General features: G+C 37.6%; 1 protein-coding gene across 2 annotated transcripts in view; it reads right to left on the reverse strand.

Annotated features, from left to right (window-relative positions):
* SREK1 (splicing regulatory glutamic acid and lysine rich protein 1) overlaps positions 1-11,261 on the reverse strand; it is a 39,960-nt gene extending 28,699 nt beyond the window's left edge. For both annotated transcript variants that reach the window (XM_006197536.4, XM_015245139.3), the window contains exons 1-2: positions 10,975-11,261; positions 3,255-3,388 (exon numbers count right to left, since the gene is read on the reverse strand). In XM_006197536.4, coding sequence (XP_006197598.1) covers positions 3,255-3,388; positions 10,975-11,135 — 295 coding nt within the window. In that variant the 5' untranslated portion in view covers positions 11,136-11,261. The remainder of the gene's footprint in view (positions 1-3,254; positions 3,389-10,974) is intronic.
* Between the last annotated feature and the right edge of the window lie 7,237 nt (positions 11,262-18,498).

Consider the following 18,498-nt stretch of genomic DNA (forward strand, 5'->3'; position numbering starts at 1 on the left):
AATACACACAAGTATTCAACAGTTTCTCAAATATCCAGTCCCCACATAGGCAACTAAAAGTCTTTTTAAGTCAAGAAAGTAACTTATTGTCTACAATAAGTAACTATCATAAAAGTGAAAAGTCTCTTCTTGTCCTCTACCCCCAGATTGTTATAAGAAATTTAACTTATTTTCCTTGATGATTTTGTATGCCTAAAATTCTAGGGGTAAAGATGAAAATTAGAAGCTATCAGTTGGTTTTTATGAGAGATGCAGGCTTGGGAGAAAACTGCACAAATGTTACACTGAGATCAAAGAGTGTCCTAAGAATCTCATCAGTGTTTTAGGGTTTCAAGCACAAAATGCACCTGATCAGTCTATAAACACCAATTAAGACTGGCACTGAGCTTCACAATACTGTACCCTAATTTACTGTGAAAATTTACTTTGTTAAGGTTGAGCTCTACTAATCAACTCCCAATACAATTCGCAATGCAATGTTATGAACCCTTAATGGAATACCATTTACAAAGAACTGGAAAACCAGCTCACAAGTTAAAGTAAAGAGATTTAACAAAACAAAAACAAAAACAAAAACAAAAAAAGGGACAAAATAAAGAAAAAAAAGAAATGAAATTAAAGTAAAACAATAAAAAACAGAGACAGGGCGTCCATCTTCTGCGGTTCAGACTCCGATCTCATTTCCCCAATGAAGGTTTCACTTGACGGCAGGTTTAGTGGCATGGCAAACAATGCCTAACTCAGGCAAGTGTAACAGGTCTGCCTTGGCCAGTCTAGTCATCTAATAATGCACAAATATCACATAGAGAAAACATACAAAACCAAATTAATAGTCAAAATCCATCTACCAGAAAATGTGGACATAAACTTATGACTGATGATTAGGCTGACACCCTGTTATGTCTGATCTTAACTTTTTCTCAGTGGTAACATTTATAAAAAGAAATCTGAGATGCACGCAACAACAAAAAGAGGTCATATCTGGACGAGTATAATAAAAATATATTTTATTTTGAAGTGGCATGTTTTATTAACAGCACCTAATGCTTAATATGCATGAAACTACTACACATCAAACATTATTTATACAGCTTAGGATCTTCTCACAATACTACTGTCTGCATTTAAAAAAAAACAGCAAACTGAAAGAAAACGAAAAAACTTCTTAAAATTTTTTCTATGGTTTTCTCATTTCTTTCATAATGCTGTTTCTATAACATCAAGGAAAGAATGCAATCAGTGAAGTAAACAAGATTGCTTACAGCACCACAGAACATCTCTTACAGAACTTACTCCACTGGGACTCTTTCCTTTGATTTGTTTCAAACTCATTTTGCTACCTTCTAGTACAATAATACAGTATTATTACTCAGCTTGCAGTGCATAATCAGATACTTAACACCTCACTGCGACATTTCTCAGGTTCTATGAATTCAACTCTGTTATATTTAGTTTAATTAATAAAAAGTGTGTATCTGAATGTTTTTCTAGTACCAATTATTTTATAGCTTAGTGTTCTAAAATACAACTAAATTGGAATAAAAATACGTTTAAATTTCCATGTTCAAAAACTGTGAAATTTTGTCTCAAAACGATAACATTAAAAATATTCCAAAACTATAATAAATGTGCATTTATTCATTTATATCAAATAAAACAAGCAAAAAAGGGAACCTCTATATGCCCATAATCTTGAACATTTATGACAAACCATGGTCACTCCTCAAATGCATGAAAAATTCTATGGGAATACAGCAAGGTTCCAACAAAGCAACACTAATAAAATTCTTCCCTCCAATTCAGTAAGTTAACATCATACAAGATTCTGTACTGCTGGTGGCATTAATTTTTTGATACAATTAATATTCCCATTTAATAAATCATCTACTTGATATTTTTTCCCATGCAGTTTATTTGATGTGAAATTGGTATGAACTTAGTATGCAGAACTAAACCACAATAGCTCTTTTCTCACCTTGTTCTCCAATTCTGGGGTCACTGTCCCCTTACAGATCAGTAGATAAGGACAGATTTCACAAACAGTTAACTGTAATCCACTCTAACTCCCAGGAATGGGAAAAATACTTTCAAATTTATCTGAAAAAACCTAGAAAGTTCTATTCTGGGACTTCAAAAATAACACAGTAGTACTCACTGTATCTGACTGTCATGTTTTTGACATCCCAGAACAGGCATTCTGAAATAAGCATAAAACCTTAAAAGTGCAGCAAACTTTTATAATACTTAAAAAAGGTTTTAAGACATTACCTATGAAAACTCATTAAATTGTTTCAGGTAAATTTTTTATGTTGTGGCACAGTTACCATCAGTCACCAGTGAAAATATATTTTAAAGACATTTAAACTGTAATAACCCAATTCTAGAATGTACACATGCCACAGTCAGTGCTCTAAATACAAATTAATTACACACCAGAACAGTCAAATTCAGCACAGCCTATTACATGTGAGTGGCTCTGTAAACAAAAGTTACTAAAAAATAAGTATTAATAATAATTAGCTTTTAAAGCAGGTTAAGTCATAAAATTTAACAAATAACTATAAGGCCTTTGGCCCTGTTCCCACCTTCAACAACTATTTCCTCGACAGAGGCTTTGGAAAATTGCTTTCCATAATTTTTCATCAATTACCACCCCCCCGCAAAAAAAGCCAACAAAATAAAAAAGTAAATTCCAGTTCCACAGTAAACAATTACACTGAATACGAAATAATGGTCTCAGTAACAATTAAAGTAAATTACCTTAAGAGGATACTTTAAAGCTTAAATAATGAATATTTTTCTCAAGCAAAAATATGACTACCTAACCCCAATTTGGCAAAATGTGTACACTGCTTTTATTTATTATCATTAATGTTATATACACAGGGGAAAATACTTATCTATATATTTAAAATAATTTCCTCCACCAACTTAATATTTTAATGTCAGGAAGCTTTCTTTGCAACAAATTAAATATAGAAAGCCAAAGCAAGCCCAAGAAGTGAAGTAATTTATGAATTTTTAAATGTTTAGTTATAAATCTCAAACATACATAAGTAATGAATTAACCATTTTAATATATATTATTATTAGGTAAAACTCTTTCCTTCTCCAAATTTTACTTTTACTTACACACAAATACACATACACACAAACACCAGAGTACTATCTACTCGCCAATTTCTAGGAAAGCCAATGGTAGTAACAGACAGGATAGAGATCAAAATAATTTTAAAAACATATGAGATACCAACCTTCTGCACAAGGAACAACTATGAGAGCTCTGTCAATAAAAACCGTGTTAGTTAGATGCTGGGCCACGCCAACACTTGATGGGTCACGAAACTTAACATAACATACTTTGGAAGAAAAAGCAAGAGGTGCGTTGCTGCAAGATAAAAAGAAAAACAATTGAACTAATAAACATCTGGTTGGTTTTGTCATTCTCATTTAAAATTTCTTTCTTAGATCTTTATGTAATCTTACATAATCAAGGCAGGAATTTTTATTGCTAAGGATCATTAAGACATGAGACAGCAGAACTTAGTCTTTTAGTGGCAATTTGTCTACAAAGACTGAAGGCAATCTAAGCAAGCTTACAATCTTTTTGTTAAAAACGTGAAATTTAAATTTACACATTCTTAATCTCAGTGTAAAGTGATAACAGCTGATTTAACCCAAATATGTTCAGTTAGTACATCACCATAAACAGGCAAAAATCCCTTTTCATAAAAGCACCAATCCTCAAGACTTCAAATTTTGTAACCACCCCCAATCCTTCCTTATGTGATTCCTGGCATGTAAATCACTAAAAATTTCACAAGAGTCTTAGAAACAATGATAACCAGAAATTAAAATCAAGGTCTTTTGCATATACTAGACTTCTTCAGGCTAGGCAGCTTGTGATTTTCCAAGAAGAAGATTTTACAAACACAAGTTTACGTATTTTATATGCAAAATAGCACAGACTCATAGATTCAGCTCAGTCTAGGCAGGTCTGTTAAAAAGAAGCCAGACAGAGCACAGATGAAATCAATTTTTCCATAATATTAATCCATCTTGTTAGACTCCAAAATACACTATTCACATGGAGGATGATTTTGTCAACTTGCCCATAATTACGTTCAATTAAAGTCTATAACTGAATTGGCAAGTAAAAAAGGAACCAAACTAAAGATGTATCTAATGTTTAACATAAATGTACAATCCTTTTAAACATTAAGGTTTTTCACACTAAAAAAGATCATTTGAAAGATACCAAATACGCCTTGTGCAATAGCAGTAATTTCTTTACAAAAGACATCAAGGAAGCTGACCATAATCTTAGACCTAGTAAATGGCAAAGATGGGATTTACAGCCTAATCATCTAATTCCACATCTCATGCAACCTTAATTACTCAATTAATCAAGAATTCTAAAGCCACTTTAATATACTATTAACATACTCTTTAATTTGTAAATTCATAAATATTCATCATTTTTTAAATTTAAAAATTACATATAGAAACAACTCCATCTTGATAATGGCTAAATATATTTATGATACTAACCAAACACTGATAATAAAATAAATAGCATCTAAAACTAGAAACTATTTATACTGTTATTAACATAACTTAACTAGTCAGGCTAATTAAAGTAGCAAAAACTCTACTTTCTCACCCAACCCATCAATTCACTCCTGCTGAAGGCCATCCTATTCAGGCTTCAGGCCAGCCCTCTCCAACAATCTCTTCCTACTCAACATCTAAGCCACCTAAGTCATTTTATGTATATTTGTCATGAGGTAAATACATTTGCATATAGACTTTACCAGCCTTTACATTACCAAATCTCCAATTTAGGCATCTCCAGAGCTCTAGATACCGAGAACCAAGTGCGTTCTGGAATTCTGCTCACCTTGGTCACAGGGCCCAATTCTGAACTTTTTCTTAAATTCATCATCCTCCTTCCTCACCAATCCTGTCCTTTGTCCTGTATTTCCTATCTCAGTTAAAGATACTACCACATTATCCAAGTCAGAAATCTGGGAGTCACTAATTTGACCATCAATAGTACTATTCACCAAATAGTCACAAATCACCTTCTGGCTACATGGTAAAATTCCAGTTCGTTCCTCAAAGTTAGGTGTGGCCTTGCAATCTGCTTTAGCCAATTAAACATGAGCAGAACTGACACGTGTTAGTAGCTTTAAGGGCAGTTGCTCTGTTCTCTTCCTCTGCCATGGTGACCAGCAACATTCAAGAAATGAGTGGCTGATACATCTGCTTCAAGTGACCACGACAAGCAGACTTCTCCACTCCCCCAGTTTAGTATAAGAAATAACCTGCTTTTATCAAACTACTGACATTTGTGGGTTATTTCCATCTTTCACTTTCCCCCCTTCTTCGTCATACAATTGGTCTTTAAATCCTATGAAGACTACCTCCCAAATATTTGTCACATTAATTCTTTCATCACTCATCATCAATGCCTTCACTCAGGCCCTCAATCATTTCTCGCTTGGATTACTACAACGGCTCCTAACCAATCACACTGCCTGCAATCTCAACTGCTTATTAAGTCTTTCACAAAAGTTGCCGGAGTAATCTTTTTAAACCTTAAATTTTGTTATGTCACGCCACTGCTTAAACTTCCTCAGAGATACCCTTCTGTTCTTGCTTTATCATCTAAATGCACCCAAAAATCCAGGCATGTAAGACTTGTGGTTCCCTTGACACATTCTGAACATCTGGGCCATCTCTCTACATGTTTCATTTGTCTATGATGTCCTCTCTCACTCCCTTTTTGAATGGTATTTCCACTTTTCTTCAAGGCTCAAGTTACCAAGTCTCCTTGGAAAGTCATTTTTAAAAAATTAAAGTGATTAGGTACCCCCACTGTATGTCCTATCAAGACATCCTACATACTTTCAGCACAGGCCTTATCAGTTTCCTAAAGTGACACCCTCAACAAATCTTGCAAGCTTCTAGACACATGACTAGCCACATGACCCAAGGGCCCATTTCACTGGCTAACCAGAAAGCTGTGATTTGGGTGGCTTGACCAAATGAACCTGAACAATCAGATTTTCTCTCTTGGACTGGAAAGTCACTTAGAGTAACAGCTTGGGCCAGATGCCAGATGGGTGAGTACAGAATAGGTCTGCAAAGAAATTGAGCAGATATGCAGAAACAAACTGAGCCGACAATAAAGCCTCTGATAGGAAGAGGCAGACAGTCGCCTAGGATGCAGACAGTTCTCTAGTTCCCAGTCCCAGTTCCCATAGGGCCTGGCTGTACTATACTTTTTATTCTTCTACTTATGGATATCTCCACCTTTTTAATAATGTCTCTTCTTGAGGTAGACTGAGTTACACTGTTTCTGCCCTCTGCAACCAAAAAAAAAAAAATCTATGATTACAATGAGCTACTAAAGCCACAGCAATGGCAACAAGTATACTCTTTTAGCACTGACAAGCCACCATGGAAACTACATTTCCTAAACTGACATATCTTTTTGAGAAAGGATGGAAACCTAAGCAATCACTGTTAAAAACTACAAATATTTCCAAATAACCCTGCTTGAAACCCACATCATTTCAAACTTAAAATATCCACAGGAATAGGAATGTGAGCCTGGCTAGTAAAGCAATTGCATGTTAAGACGTGCCACTGAGATTTGAGAAGCCCAGGAAGTGCTCAAAAAATGCCAGTCTGCTCTGTACAGCAATATCACCATAAGAAAATGGATACTAGACGTGGCTCCACCAGTGCTATAAGCAATTTTCTTCACCTTCATCTCCAATTGCCTTCTTTAAAATAGAGAGTAAAGATCACCATAGTATTTACTTTATAAAAGTGTAAACATATTAGCTTTTCAGGAGAGGTAGTAACACTATTTTATTCTGAATGTTATAGGCTAAAATGATACAGCAGCAAGTTTAAATACAAGTATCTCAGAGAACAATTGTGTATTTTTATATTTGTAAATCAGTATGTTTCCAAACCTTACATTTAGATCTTTCTCTCTGGTATACCTAAGCTATTAAACAGATTTACTTTTTAAAAAATTAAACAAGATTATCACTTGAAAATGTAATTTTTGACCTATACTTTTAATTTTTGAAAGGGGTTACATACTCCATTTGGTCCAAATGTATGCTTCTAAAAGAAAGTAACAGTACCCAAATATAGCAGATTTTACTTTCACCTCATTTGTTGAATCAAGTTTTGTTTTGGTTTGGTTTTTTAAATATAAAACTTTCTACAATCATTTTTCAGAAAAATCAGAACTTTTTACTGGGAGTTCAATGCAAAATCATAGAACCAACTTTTTGAGCATCAGTTAAATTTCTTGGACCCTAACTTGTTGTCATCTTGCTTTTCATTGAACATGGTGATGGCACTGTACAATCTTTTTAAAAAAAAAATGTGATAATAGTATGTCCAATACTTTATTATATTAATATACAGCCTTCGAGGAGCTAGCAAAAAGAACACAATCCAAAACATGAAGTACATAGTTTTATGTATGAAAATAATAAATGACATAATTTAAACAGAGTTTCTCAGCAGGGCTCCAGGGATACTTTGGATGGCATAATTCCCCTTAGTGTAAGATTTCCTTATGAATCCCTGACACCTACTAAATGCCAGCAATCCTCCCCCCCTCAAAAAAGGGAACCAATACATCCAATGATAGAATTTCAAAAACACACACATTTGAAACATTAGTCTTTAAATATTATTACGATAAAATACAGCAAAGAAAAACGCTTCTACAGGATGAGTGAAAAAGTTTACACCAACAATGCATAAATCCTCTGATTACACTATATTAAATGTATATAAAAAAGAATGGAACAAAATGGAGAGAGGTTTTGATAGGGTGGAAGGATAAAGGGGCAGGGTTTCCTTTTCTCTATTTCCCATAAAATGATTATACTGATTATATTAACTTTTTTAAGTAAATAAATTTAACTAAAAATATTTAACTAGAAAAACTAGTTGAGAGATTTTACATTATGAATACTTTTGAAAGACCAGAGAAGTGAAGAAAACCAGCAAGAAAAAAAAAACACAGGTGTTGATGTTAGAAACGGTGTTAGAAATCAGGCTAGGATTACCCCTTGGGGATAAGACACTGGAAGTGGGGCAAAGGAGAGTTCCTATGGCACAGAGAGTCCTCTCTGGGTGCTGGTTCCACACGTGTGTTCACTTTGTGAACTCATCAAGCTATATATACCTAACCTATACACTTTTCTACATGCACATATACAGGAAAAAAAACAAAAATTTCTTACCACTGTAAAAAGGTTTTCATGATGTATTAGAATCTTTTATTGCACAAAAAATTAAAAGAGAAATTCTGGATATTTATCATCTGGCAGCACAAATAATTTTTAATGTTTATGATGAATGTTTACACTAATGCCTAATGTTTAAAAAGAAACAGAATAATGCTTCATGCCAAACGAATTAAATTTAAAATCTGAATTTTCATATTAACAACTAAATTCTTAAAACGTTAATGAGAAATTTTCATATTCTGTTATATTTCCAAATTCATAACAAATTTCCACTCAGCTTCCAAAGGTAAATCGTAAAATACTGTTTCTGCAACACTGCAAAAATAATCACATCTTCAATACAACTTCTATTGCATTTTTATCCATTTCAGTCCAAATTTGGACACACATCTTTAATACAAGGACCAGATTAATGACAACCTCATTACAGAGCAGAAAACATGCTTGTTAGTAAAGCATGTCAATATTTTTGAAAAAACAGGAATAGGGATTGAACTTGTGGAAAAAGGATTTTGCCTGGCCTACATGTTATATTTATGTTACAATTTTGCAAAATGCATTAGTTTGTGACACACTGACTCTATACTAATGCACTGTTTAAGTGCAGAGCTTTTTATTCTCTTTGACTTTTAAACTCCAAACAATTAACACTTGATTTCAAAAAATAGTCCACTACTAAGTGTTAGACAATAACTGGCAGCATATTGCCACCCTAGCAGACGTTTCAACTGTGTACGTGGTCTCATCTAGGCAATGAAGAATATTCTGTGATTTATTTCTTCTACCCATGAGACACTACCACAACCTTGAAAGCAAGGTTAGTTTACAGAGATTGACGTACAAAGTATTTTATTACTTAATTCCATCTTTCAGAATATAGCACTCCTCCAAACACATCAATTATTAAGAAATGTTCTGAGTGCTTGAAGTGATAACTGAAAGCATTTTCAAAAGTTAAGTAAGCTATTCAATACTATATATGCCACAGCTAGTCAATAAAGATGTGCATGAACTTAAGCTTTCTTGACAAAAATGTACTAACTGATCTATTCAGGTAGAAAGAATCTATATAAACCTAGATGACTCATTCTACAAAATAAATTACAAGACAAAAATATCATTGTCACGAAAGACTTTTTTAAAGGAGGGGCTGTTCTAGATTAAAGGAGATATCCAAATGCATTGAGTGGTCTCTGATTATATCCTAGATTAAAAAAGGGGAAAAAGCGCTATCAAAATAATTGGAGAAATTTAGATGTTATATATTATTTCATCAATGTTAAACTTGTCCGATGTGTTAATAGTATTGCGGTAATGCAGAAATAATGTACTTCTTAAGACACACATACTTAAGTGTTGAAGGGTGAATAGTCATGGTGTCCGCAACTACTTTTAAAAGGATGGAAAAGGGAAGGGGTGTGCGTGTGGGTGGGTGGTAGGGTGCAGAGCTGGAGACAAGGAGAGGGGGAGACACAAAGAAATTAACTCTGGCAAACTGTGAATGCAGGTGAAGGGAACATGGGTGTTATTCTTTCAACTTTTCGGTATGCATGAAATATTTCAAAACAAAAATTAGAAGAAAAACTTAAATAAAATTTAAAAATCCAAACATCAACTTTTATCAGTATCTATGCTGTAGCAGCAATGCGATAAACTTACAGAGAGAAAACTGAAGAGAAACAGGTCTACATGCAACACTACGAAATAAACCAAAAAGTCAAATACAAATTTTTTAAAGAAAAATGCTTGGCAACTACTACCCCTTCCTTCAAAGGATTTTGACACAATGAAGAAAATACCGAGGATTTCCAGATTCTAAGCTCTAGCTTTAAAAAGCTTAAGCGTGTAAGAAAGTAAACAACCCCCAAAGCCCTTACAAATTTTGTGAAAAGATAGTATTGTACAAGGAAAAATCCTACTTCAAATACACTACTTGGGAAGCGTCCGAGGACTGTGAATGCCAGTCCAGATTCGGACTTTCAGAAGTATACAGCAGGAGTGATCCTGCACCGACCATTACTTTTTCTGAAAGGTTTAGGACAGTGTGACCTTCCATGAGGAAATTTTAATCTGGTGCCAAAAGGGCGAACAGACATGATCTTTAACAACATGGATGAGCTCGGTTAGATCAACCAAGATGCTAAGTTTGTGAACACGGCCCTGAGGAACAACCTTAGCCCTGATCCCATCCTGTCATGAGTCCCGGGCCTCCTCGTCCGCGATAACGGCCTGGCACCGAGGCCCCAAGAACTGGACAGTTTCTCAGGCGCAATCTCCGCGGTTTTCACGTCGCAGAAACGCTATCAGGCGTTTGCCATGAGGACTATTCCGGGCCCACCTGCGGCCATCTTAAGTTCGGGAAAAAAAGGGAGGGGGAGCGAAGAGGAGGGGGAAAGAATTCGAGAACCCGGCGGCGACCATTAGTCCGGGAGGCACGAAAAAGGCAACCTCTCTAAGGCCTTAGTAAGGAGTCTCTGCAGAGATTAACCCCGCAAAGTCCGACTAACTAGGAAAGCAGGAGCGCGGTGCGGGGCCGCGGTGCCCTAATCAAACATGGGCACCAAGGTAAAGCCGGCGATCACGTGACGCACACCGCGCGCCCCCGTCCGCCCTCCCCCACGCCTGGGTTCCCGAGATCTCCCCGGAGCCCGCGCCCCTCCCCCAGCCGTGCCCGAGCACTTACTCCGGGGGGTAGAGCCGCAGCTCCTCGATTTCTCCTAGGAAGGAAAAAAGCGTCCGCATCTGCTCGCTGGTCACTGCCGACGACAGATTCGTCACCTGAATCACCGCCGTAGGGGTAAGGCCGAAGCCTAAGCCCAAACCGAAGCCCCCGCCGCTGTTCATCCCGAACCCGCTGCCGCTGCCACCCGCTCCCCAACGTCTACGACGCGTCAGCGACGGAGCCAGGAAAGCGGAGACCGCGCGGCCGCGAGCGCGCTCCCGCTGGCGAATTCACGGCGGCGGGCAGGTCTAGCCGCTCGTTTCACAACTCCCCTGCTCCCAAGGCTGCGCGCGCCAGCCGGAAGCGTCGCCCCGGCAACCCGCCGGGTCTCGCGAGGCTGCGGCCTGGTGCTCCCAGGTACCTGCAGCTGTGCTTCTTGCTCTTCTTTTCCCCGCCAAGATTTTTACCGAATTTTTTCCCCGGTACAACTCGATCAGATTCTTGTGCTCCTGTAAACGAGGAAGACCCTGCTCTTTCCAGTCTTTGCTCTAGGTGGGAGTGGGGAACCAAGAGGCCTGGCCTGCCGGTGCGGAGCTGTGAAGGAGGAATGACTCGAGCCATCACAGAAAAATGACTTGACCAGGCTATAACATGTCTTTATTACATACAGGCAACTCCCCGACCCCAACTATTTAGAAAATTGGCCGGCGTCCTAATTGTGAAAAAACTTGAGAACTTTTACAAAACATGCAAATTCAGACTGAATTAAAGAGGGAGGCAGTAAGTTGAAGGCTATGCAGCCGTTGTTTTTAACTTGTCATTTGCTTGCTCATTCCGCAGGTGTTAATATTTATTGAGTGTTATGTACCAGACACTCTTAGACAAGGGCACATACAAGACAGTTACAGACTGTTCACATAGGCATTGCAAGCTAATGAGAGACAAGTAATAGCGTGTGAAACTAGGGCAGCTGTTCCCAAAATGCCATTCGCAGAACCCGGAGGGTCCTCGATACCTTTTCAGTGGGTTCTCAAGGTCACAACACTTAATAGTATTACTAAGGTTCTGTTGACCTTCTTCACTTTGCTGACATTTGCACTGATGGTATAAAAACATTAGTCACTGCTGGCACCTTAAGCAAGAATCAAGGCGGTGGCGCCAAATAGTGGTATTTTGTATTCTCCACCTCCTTGTACTCATAGCACACAACATTTAAGATTTTTAAAACAAGCTAGTTTAACTTAAGAATGTCTTTGACAAAGGAATAAAAATTAATTTTATTAAATCTTCACCCTAGCACACACCTCTTTTAATATGTGTAAAGAAATGGTGAGTACTCCTGCTGCATGCCCAAGTAGGATGGACATCTCCTGAAAAAGCACTTACGTGACTGAGTTTTCATGCAAAAGTCCAAATTTTATAAAATATATCCACCTCCTTGAGCTTGACAACTTTCCAGTATTTAGACTTTTCTGCTAAAAATACCAGTGATATTAACAAATGTATTTTTTAACATTATATAATAAAATAAGTGAACATTTGGAAGATCTCTACACCTCAATGAACAACTGTTTTCAAAATAAGCAATGCATGCCATTACAAAATCAAAAAGTCATCCAAATATAAGATAGATTATATTTTAATGGATTTTAATGTAGCAGAATACAAAAAGTTAATTCATATGGTTTCCGGTTCAGTCCACATTGCAACTGCACTCTAAGAAACTATCAGATGTCAAATTTGGTGTAGTATCAAACAAGAATATCTAGAATTATCTAGAAAGACTATGAAAGTAGTTTCCTTTTTTCCAATTCCTTATCTGTGTGAGACCAGATTTTCTTCATATGTTTCAACCAAAACATATCACAACAGATTGAAAGCACAAATAGCTATGGAAATTCAGCTGTCTTCTATTAAGCCAGACATCAAAGAGTTTTGAAAAATGTAAAGCAATGCCACTCTTCTCAAAATTCTTCTTTGGAAAAGATCACTTTATCATAAAAATGCATCATTTATCACCCCCAGTCATCAGGAGGGGGCTAAGAAATGCATCATTTATATAATTACATAATGGGTTTATAATTATTTTAAATGGGTTTCAAATATTAAATTTCAAAGATTTAATTTCTAATATAATAAATATGGCTAGATATCCCATAAATCTCTTAGGGTCCTCAGTAATTTTTTTTTTTTGGTGCCCAGTATTGAAAGTGTCCTCAATAATTTTTTAAAGGTCTAAGGGGATTCTAAGACCAAATATTTTAGAGGAATAAGCACCGGGAGAATTGGGAGCTTACAGGAGGGCCACTTAAACTTAGTGCCAATGGAACACTTCCCAGAAGAGATGTTGCTTGCCCTGAATCTTGAACAAATAGGAATTAGCCAGGCAGGGAGGGAGGGAGGAACAGTGAAGGGCATTCCAGACTGAGTATGAAGAATACACAAAGGCAGGGACGTATGAGGGCCAAAGTGTGGTCCAGAATATTCAACATTTATTACTGATAGACCAAAGGCTGAAAATGATTAGAGAGACACAAGAAAGAATAATCCTTGATGGAAGGAGCTATTTGTCCTGCTAAGAGGTTACTTTAACACAAGCTGTTGGGAGCCACTGAAGACATTTGAGCAGGAGAGGGATTATGTCAGATTCCTAGAATGATCATTATCACTGCCACGGGGAGATAGAGGCAAAGGGACTGGATCAAAGGGTAAGTAGTGGTAGTAATGGAAAGCAAGAAACAGTCCCAAATTTGGAGTCATGGAACCTGTTTAAGAATAAAAGGAATAAAAGCTATCCACTCAGAAAAATATATATGAACATACACTTGGTTTTAGATATAATGACAGGTGCTTTCTGGTCCTCCTCAAGCTAAACCACCAATCCCTAGGATTACCTACTACTCAGAACATTGGTCCTCAGACTTTCATGTGCATCAAAATCACCTAGAGGGAATGTTAAAACGAGTGCTGGCTCCATCCCCAGGGCTTCTGATTCAGTAGATCTGGAGGGGAAGCCTGAAAATATAAATTTCTAACAAGTTCCGAGGTGATGCTGCTGCTGGTGACCCAAAAAATGAAGAGTAGGGAGGAAAGAATGATCAAAGTGTCAAATTCTGCAAAAATGACAAAATCAGGAATAAAATGTGCCCATTGGTAGATATAATGTAACTACTGAGACAAAAGCTCCATGAACCAGTTTAGAGAAGCAAAGGTCACAGTTTCATTATCACCTCCACTGATTTCCTCAGTGAGTCTCTCAGTAAAATTTCCTACACTTTGGCCTGTCCTCACTCCATTACTCTGACCAATATCAGACTGCTCCCCCTGGCCCTCTGAGATGTATTTTAGAATTCCAGCCTCCATGGCATTATATTGTGTCCGACTTCTATAATCATAATCATTTTCATGGCCCCAATTTGCAGATATTTCTTTATCACGAGGCTTTTTGGTCTCATCTGCCCCAACATCTTCTAAAACAATAAGACAAGCAGTGACAAAGTTGCAGTGCAGGAAAAAAGGGCTCCTCCCAATTAGCCCAGGCCCACAAGAGCAAACCAGAAACCGAAAACAAGAACAGATACATTCTTGCAAACAAATTAACAACAAAAAAAGAGAGAAAGAAATATATTAAAAGTTTATGCGTGGTTGGAATTTAGAGGCCAGAGGTGAATTTGGAGAGAGCAGTTCCAGAGAGCACAGTGACAGGAAGAGAATGTTGAGCTGTGAAGTGTGGCCGTAGGAATGCAAAGCAAGTACAGTGTGGACCATACTTACAAGAATAGGCCTTGTGCCTTTGTTCAGTCATCTTGTTTCGCTTTTGGGACACGTAAGAGCTGCAACAAACCTACTCTATGGAATTTTACAGGAAATTTTGACGGCACAGTAATTTTGACAATTTAGAAGTAATTTCAGGTAAGGAAGAATCTATAAGTAGCTCTATCTTTGAAGGAGGAGTGCAGATTGTAGTCCTAAGACAGCAAGAAAGCACTGGAAGACAGGTTGATAGGTTGCATGAGAAAGAGTCAGGAAAGGAGTGAGGACTGTGCGTGCATGCATGAGTGCACGTGTGTGTGTATTGTGTGCATGCATGGGATGTTTTGAAATAGGACTCTTCCAGAAATGAAGCAGAATCTCTTAGTCTTTTCCTGTGCTAAACCACATGATCCTCTTCTTTCAGTATCCAGAACTCTCAGTTCATGATGTCTCTAGTGGGCTAGCTCTGGAACCCTATCATTGGCATAATTTTTTTTATTACTAAAAAATTATTCTAGCTGGCTTAACCAGAGAGAAAAGTGTAGGTAGTGATGAAGTGAAAGAAATAATTGTACAACCAAATCTTGAGAAGGGATATAACTATGGCATATTTAGAACAGACTTTGGCTACTCTAAATAAAACAGAAAATATGTGAGAAGATGACCAAGGTATTTAATGGAGTTGCAGGAAGAACAGCAGAAAAAAATTTTAGGAAGGAAAGTAACCAGGGCAGCGCTCAGAACTTTAGCAGCAGACATTCGTAGATCCTCTCACGAGTGTTACCAATAAGGTAAATCAACTCTCCATAATGTTTTTCACAATGAATGGCTGCACCAAACTACATTCCCCCCAACAGCGTAGGAGGGTTCCCTTTTCTCCACAGCCTCTCTAGCATTTATCATTTGTGAAGTTTTGAATGAGGGGGGCCATTCTGACTGGTGTGAGGTGATACCTCATTGTAGTTTTGATTTGCATTTCTCTGATAATTAGGCATACTGAGCATTTTTTCATGTGCCTGTTGGCCATTTGTAAGTCTTCATTGGAGAACTGCTTGTTTAGATTTTCTGCCCATTTTTGGATTGGGTCATTTGTTTGTTACTAAGTTGTATGAGCTGTTTAAATATTCTGGAAATTAAACTCTTGTCAGTCACATCATTGGAAAATATTTTCTCTCATTCCTTAGGTTGTCTTTTTGTTTTGCTTATGATTCCCTTTGCTGTGCAAAAGCTTTTAAATTTGATTAGGTCCCATTTGTTTTCTTTGGCTTTTATTTCTAGTGCCTGAGTAGACTGCCCTAGGAGAACATTGCTAAGATTTATGTCAGAAAATGTTTGCCTATGTTTTCTTCTAGGAGGTTTACAGTGTCTTGTCCTATTAAACATTTATTTTTTGATTCATGATACACTATAGCAGAAACACTCCCAGTTTCACCCCCAAACATTATTACAGCCTTAGCTTTTTTTCCCCCAAGAGCAGAAAAACATTTATAAAAGAAATTGTACTCAGGCTGCAGCTTGCTTTATTTTTTTTCCTTCTAAAATTCCTAGGTTAGGTAATCACAAAACAGAAATTTAATAATATCCTCCACAGCGTATTTGCCTTGCTTTCACGTTACTGCTTCCTTGATCAGAAATGCTGCGTTAGTTTGATAGGGCACAGAAGTGCCCCCTTACCTGTGATTTCGCTTTCCACAGTTTCAGTGACCCTCAGTCAACTGTGGTCTGAAACTATTAAATGGAAAATTCCAGAAATGAACAACTAATAAGTTTTAAGTTACACACTGTTCTGAGTAACATAATGGAATTTCACACCATCCTGCTTCATCCCGCCCAGGATGTGAATCAGCCCTTCGTCCAGCGTATCCCACTCAATTAGTCACTTAGGAACCACCTCGGTTATCAGATCAACTATCACAGTTTTGCAGTGCTTGTGTTCAAGTAACATTTATTTTAATTAATAATAGCCCCAAAGTGCAAGAGTAGTGATGCTGGCAATTTGCATATTCTCCTATTATGCCTAATTGTAAATTAAACTTAATCAAAGGTATGTACAGGGGGAAGACGCAGTACAGGTAGGGTTCAGTACTGTCCTTGGTTTCAGGTGTCCCCTAGAGGCCTTGGACCGTATACCCCATGGATGAGGGGGAACTACAAACTAGATGGCTTAAACAACAAAAATGTATCATCTCACAGTTCTAGAAGTTAGAAGTCCAAGATTAAGGTGATAGAAGGGCCAAACTCCCTCTGAAGGCACTAGGGAAGGATCTGTTCCAGGTCTCACTCCTAGATTCTGGTAGGTCCTCAGCTTTTGGCAGCATAACTCAAATATTTATTTGAATTGTATTCCTGTGTGTGCATGCCCAAATTTTTCCTTTTTATGAGAATACGAGTCATATTGGAACAGGGGCCCATCCTCCAGTATAACCTCATCTTAATCACATCTACAGTGACCCTATTTCCAAATAAGGTCACATTCTGAGGTACTAGGTTAGGACTCCAACATGAATTTAGCAGGCAGATAATTTAGCCCGTAACAAATGCCCTCCTTCATTTGCTCACCTGGAAATGCCTGCTCACTTTTCATGGCTGACAGCACCCTCTGTGAAGCCTTTCCTATCTCTCCGGGGATCATCCACAAGCCCTTCCTTTGTGGTCCCACTGGGCCCTGTGCTACCTCTATCACATTGATTGATTTTCTAGCTTTTCCTCCCCTACTAGACTGTAAGTTGCTTGTGGGCAGGGACCTATCTTGCTCATTTTTAACCCCTTAGCATCTAGCAGAGTGCAGAGCACATAATGATAAATAAATATTTATTGATTGAATGGATGAATTGGGTAGAGACCAATTTAAATAGGAGAGGAAAACAAGCTAAATCCCCAGCATCTGTTTCAAAAATGGAGCGATAGGAACCCAAGGAACTTGGCCAGTCTGGCTCAGCATTTGAAAGGACACTGCTGTTCCTCAGCACAAGTAAGTTTTTGTGCATCTAGACCTATGCTATCCAATACAGTTACCACTAGCCACATGTAGCTATTTAAATTTATATGAGGCGGGGAGGGTACCCAGTGGGAGGGTATAGCTTGATGGTAGAGTGCATTCTTAGCATGCATGAGGCCCTGGGTTTAATCCCTAGTACCTCCGTTCAATAAATAAATAAGTAAATAAACAAACCTAATTACCTGCCCCCCCAAATCAAACTAAATTTAAGTAAACTAAAATTAAATACAATAAAAATTCAGCTCATCACTTATCCTAGCCATATTTCAATGTTCAATAGCAACTTGTGGCTACTGGCCACCATATTGCACAGCATAGCTGTAAAACATGTCCGTCACTTCAGTAAGTCCTACCGGACAGTGCTGGCCTAAGCAATAAAATACTTTCAAGGAGACAATCCTTCCTCAAAGACACAGTTCAATTTAGCAGTATTATCTCATCCTTTCATATAGGACACTACTAGCATGCTTGGTGTCAGCAACACACAAAAAAGGAGTAAGTCTGATCTTAAGGGACTCACCATTTATTAGTTCAGTGAGATTGTCTAAAGATATTTTGCTAACAAGAAATTTATTACACTTGAAAAATCATCTATCAAAGTGAACAAAAGTAAAGAAATGCAGAAATGCTTTTTCACTCATTATTGGATTATTAAATTGACAATATAAAAATGAAAATAAGAGTGCTTGTACTGTAGACAGGTGTGACGGTCATGGCCCTCATGCACTCATGCTGATCGCTGTCAGAGATGGAACAGGGCCGCATTTTGATTTAACATACGCGTATCCAACCTG

The sequence above is a fragment of the Vicugna pacos genome, chromosome 3, assembly GCF_048564905.1.
Source record: "Vicugna pacos chromosome 3, VicPac4, whole genome shotgun sequence".
Taxonomy (NCBI): Eukaryota; Metazoa; Chordata; class Mammalia; order Artiodactyla; family Camelidae; genus Vicugna; species Vicugna pacos.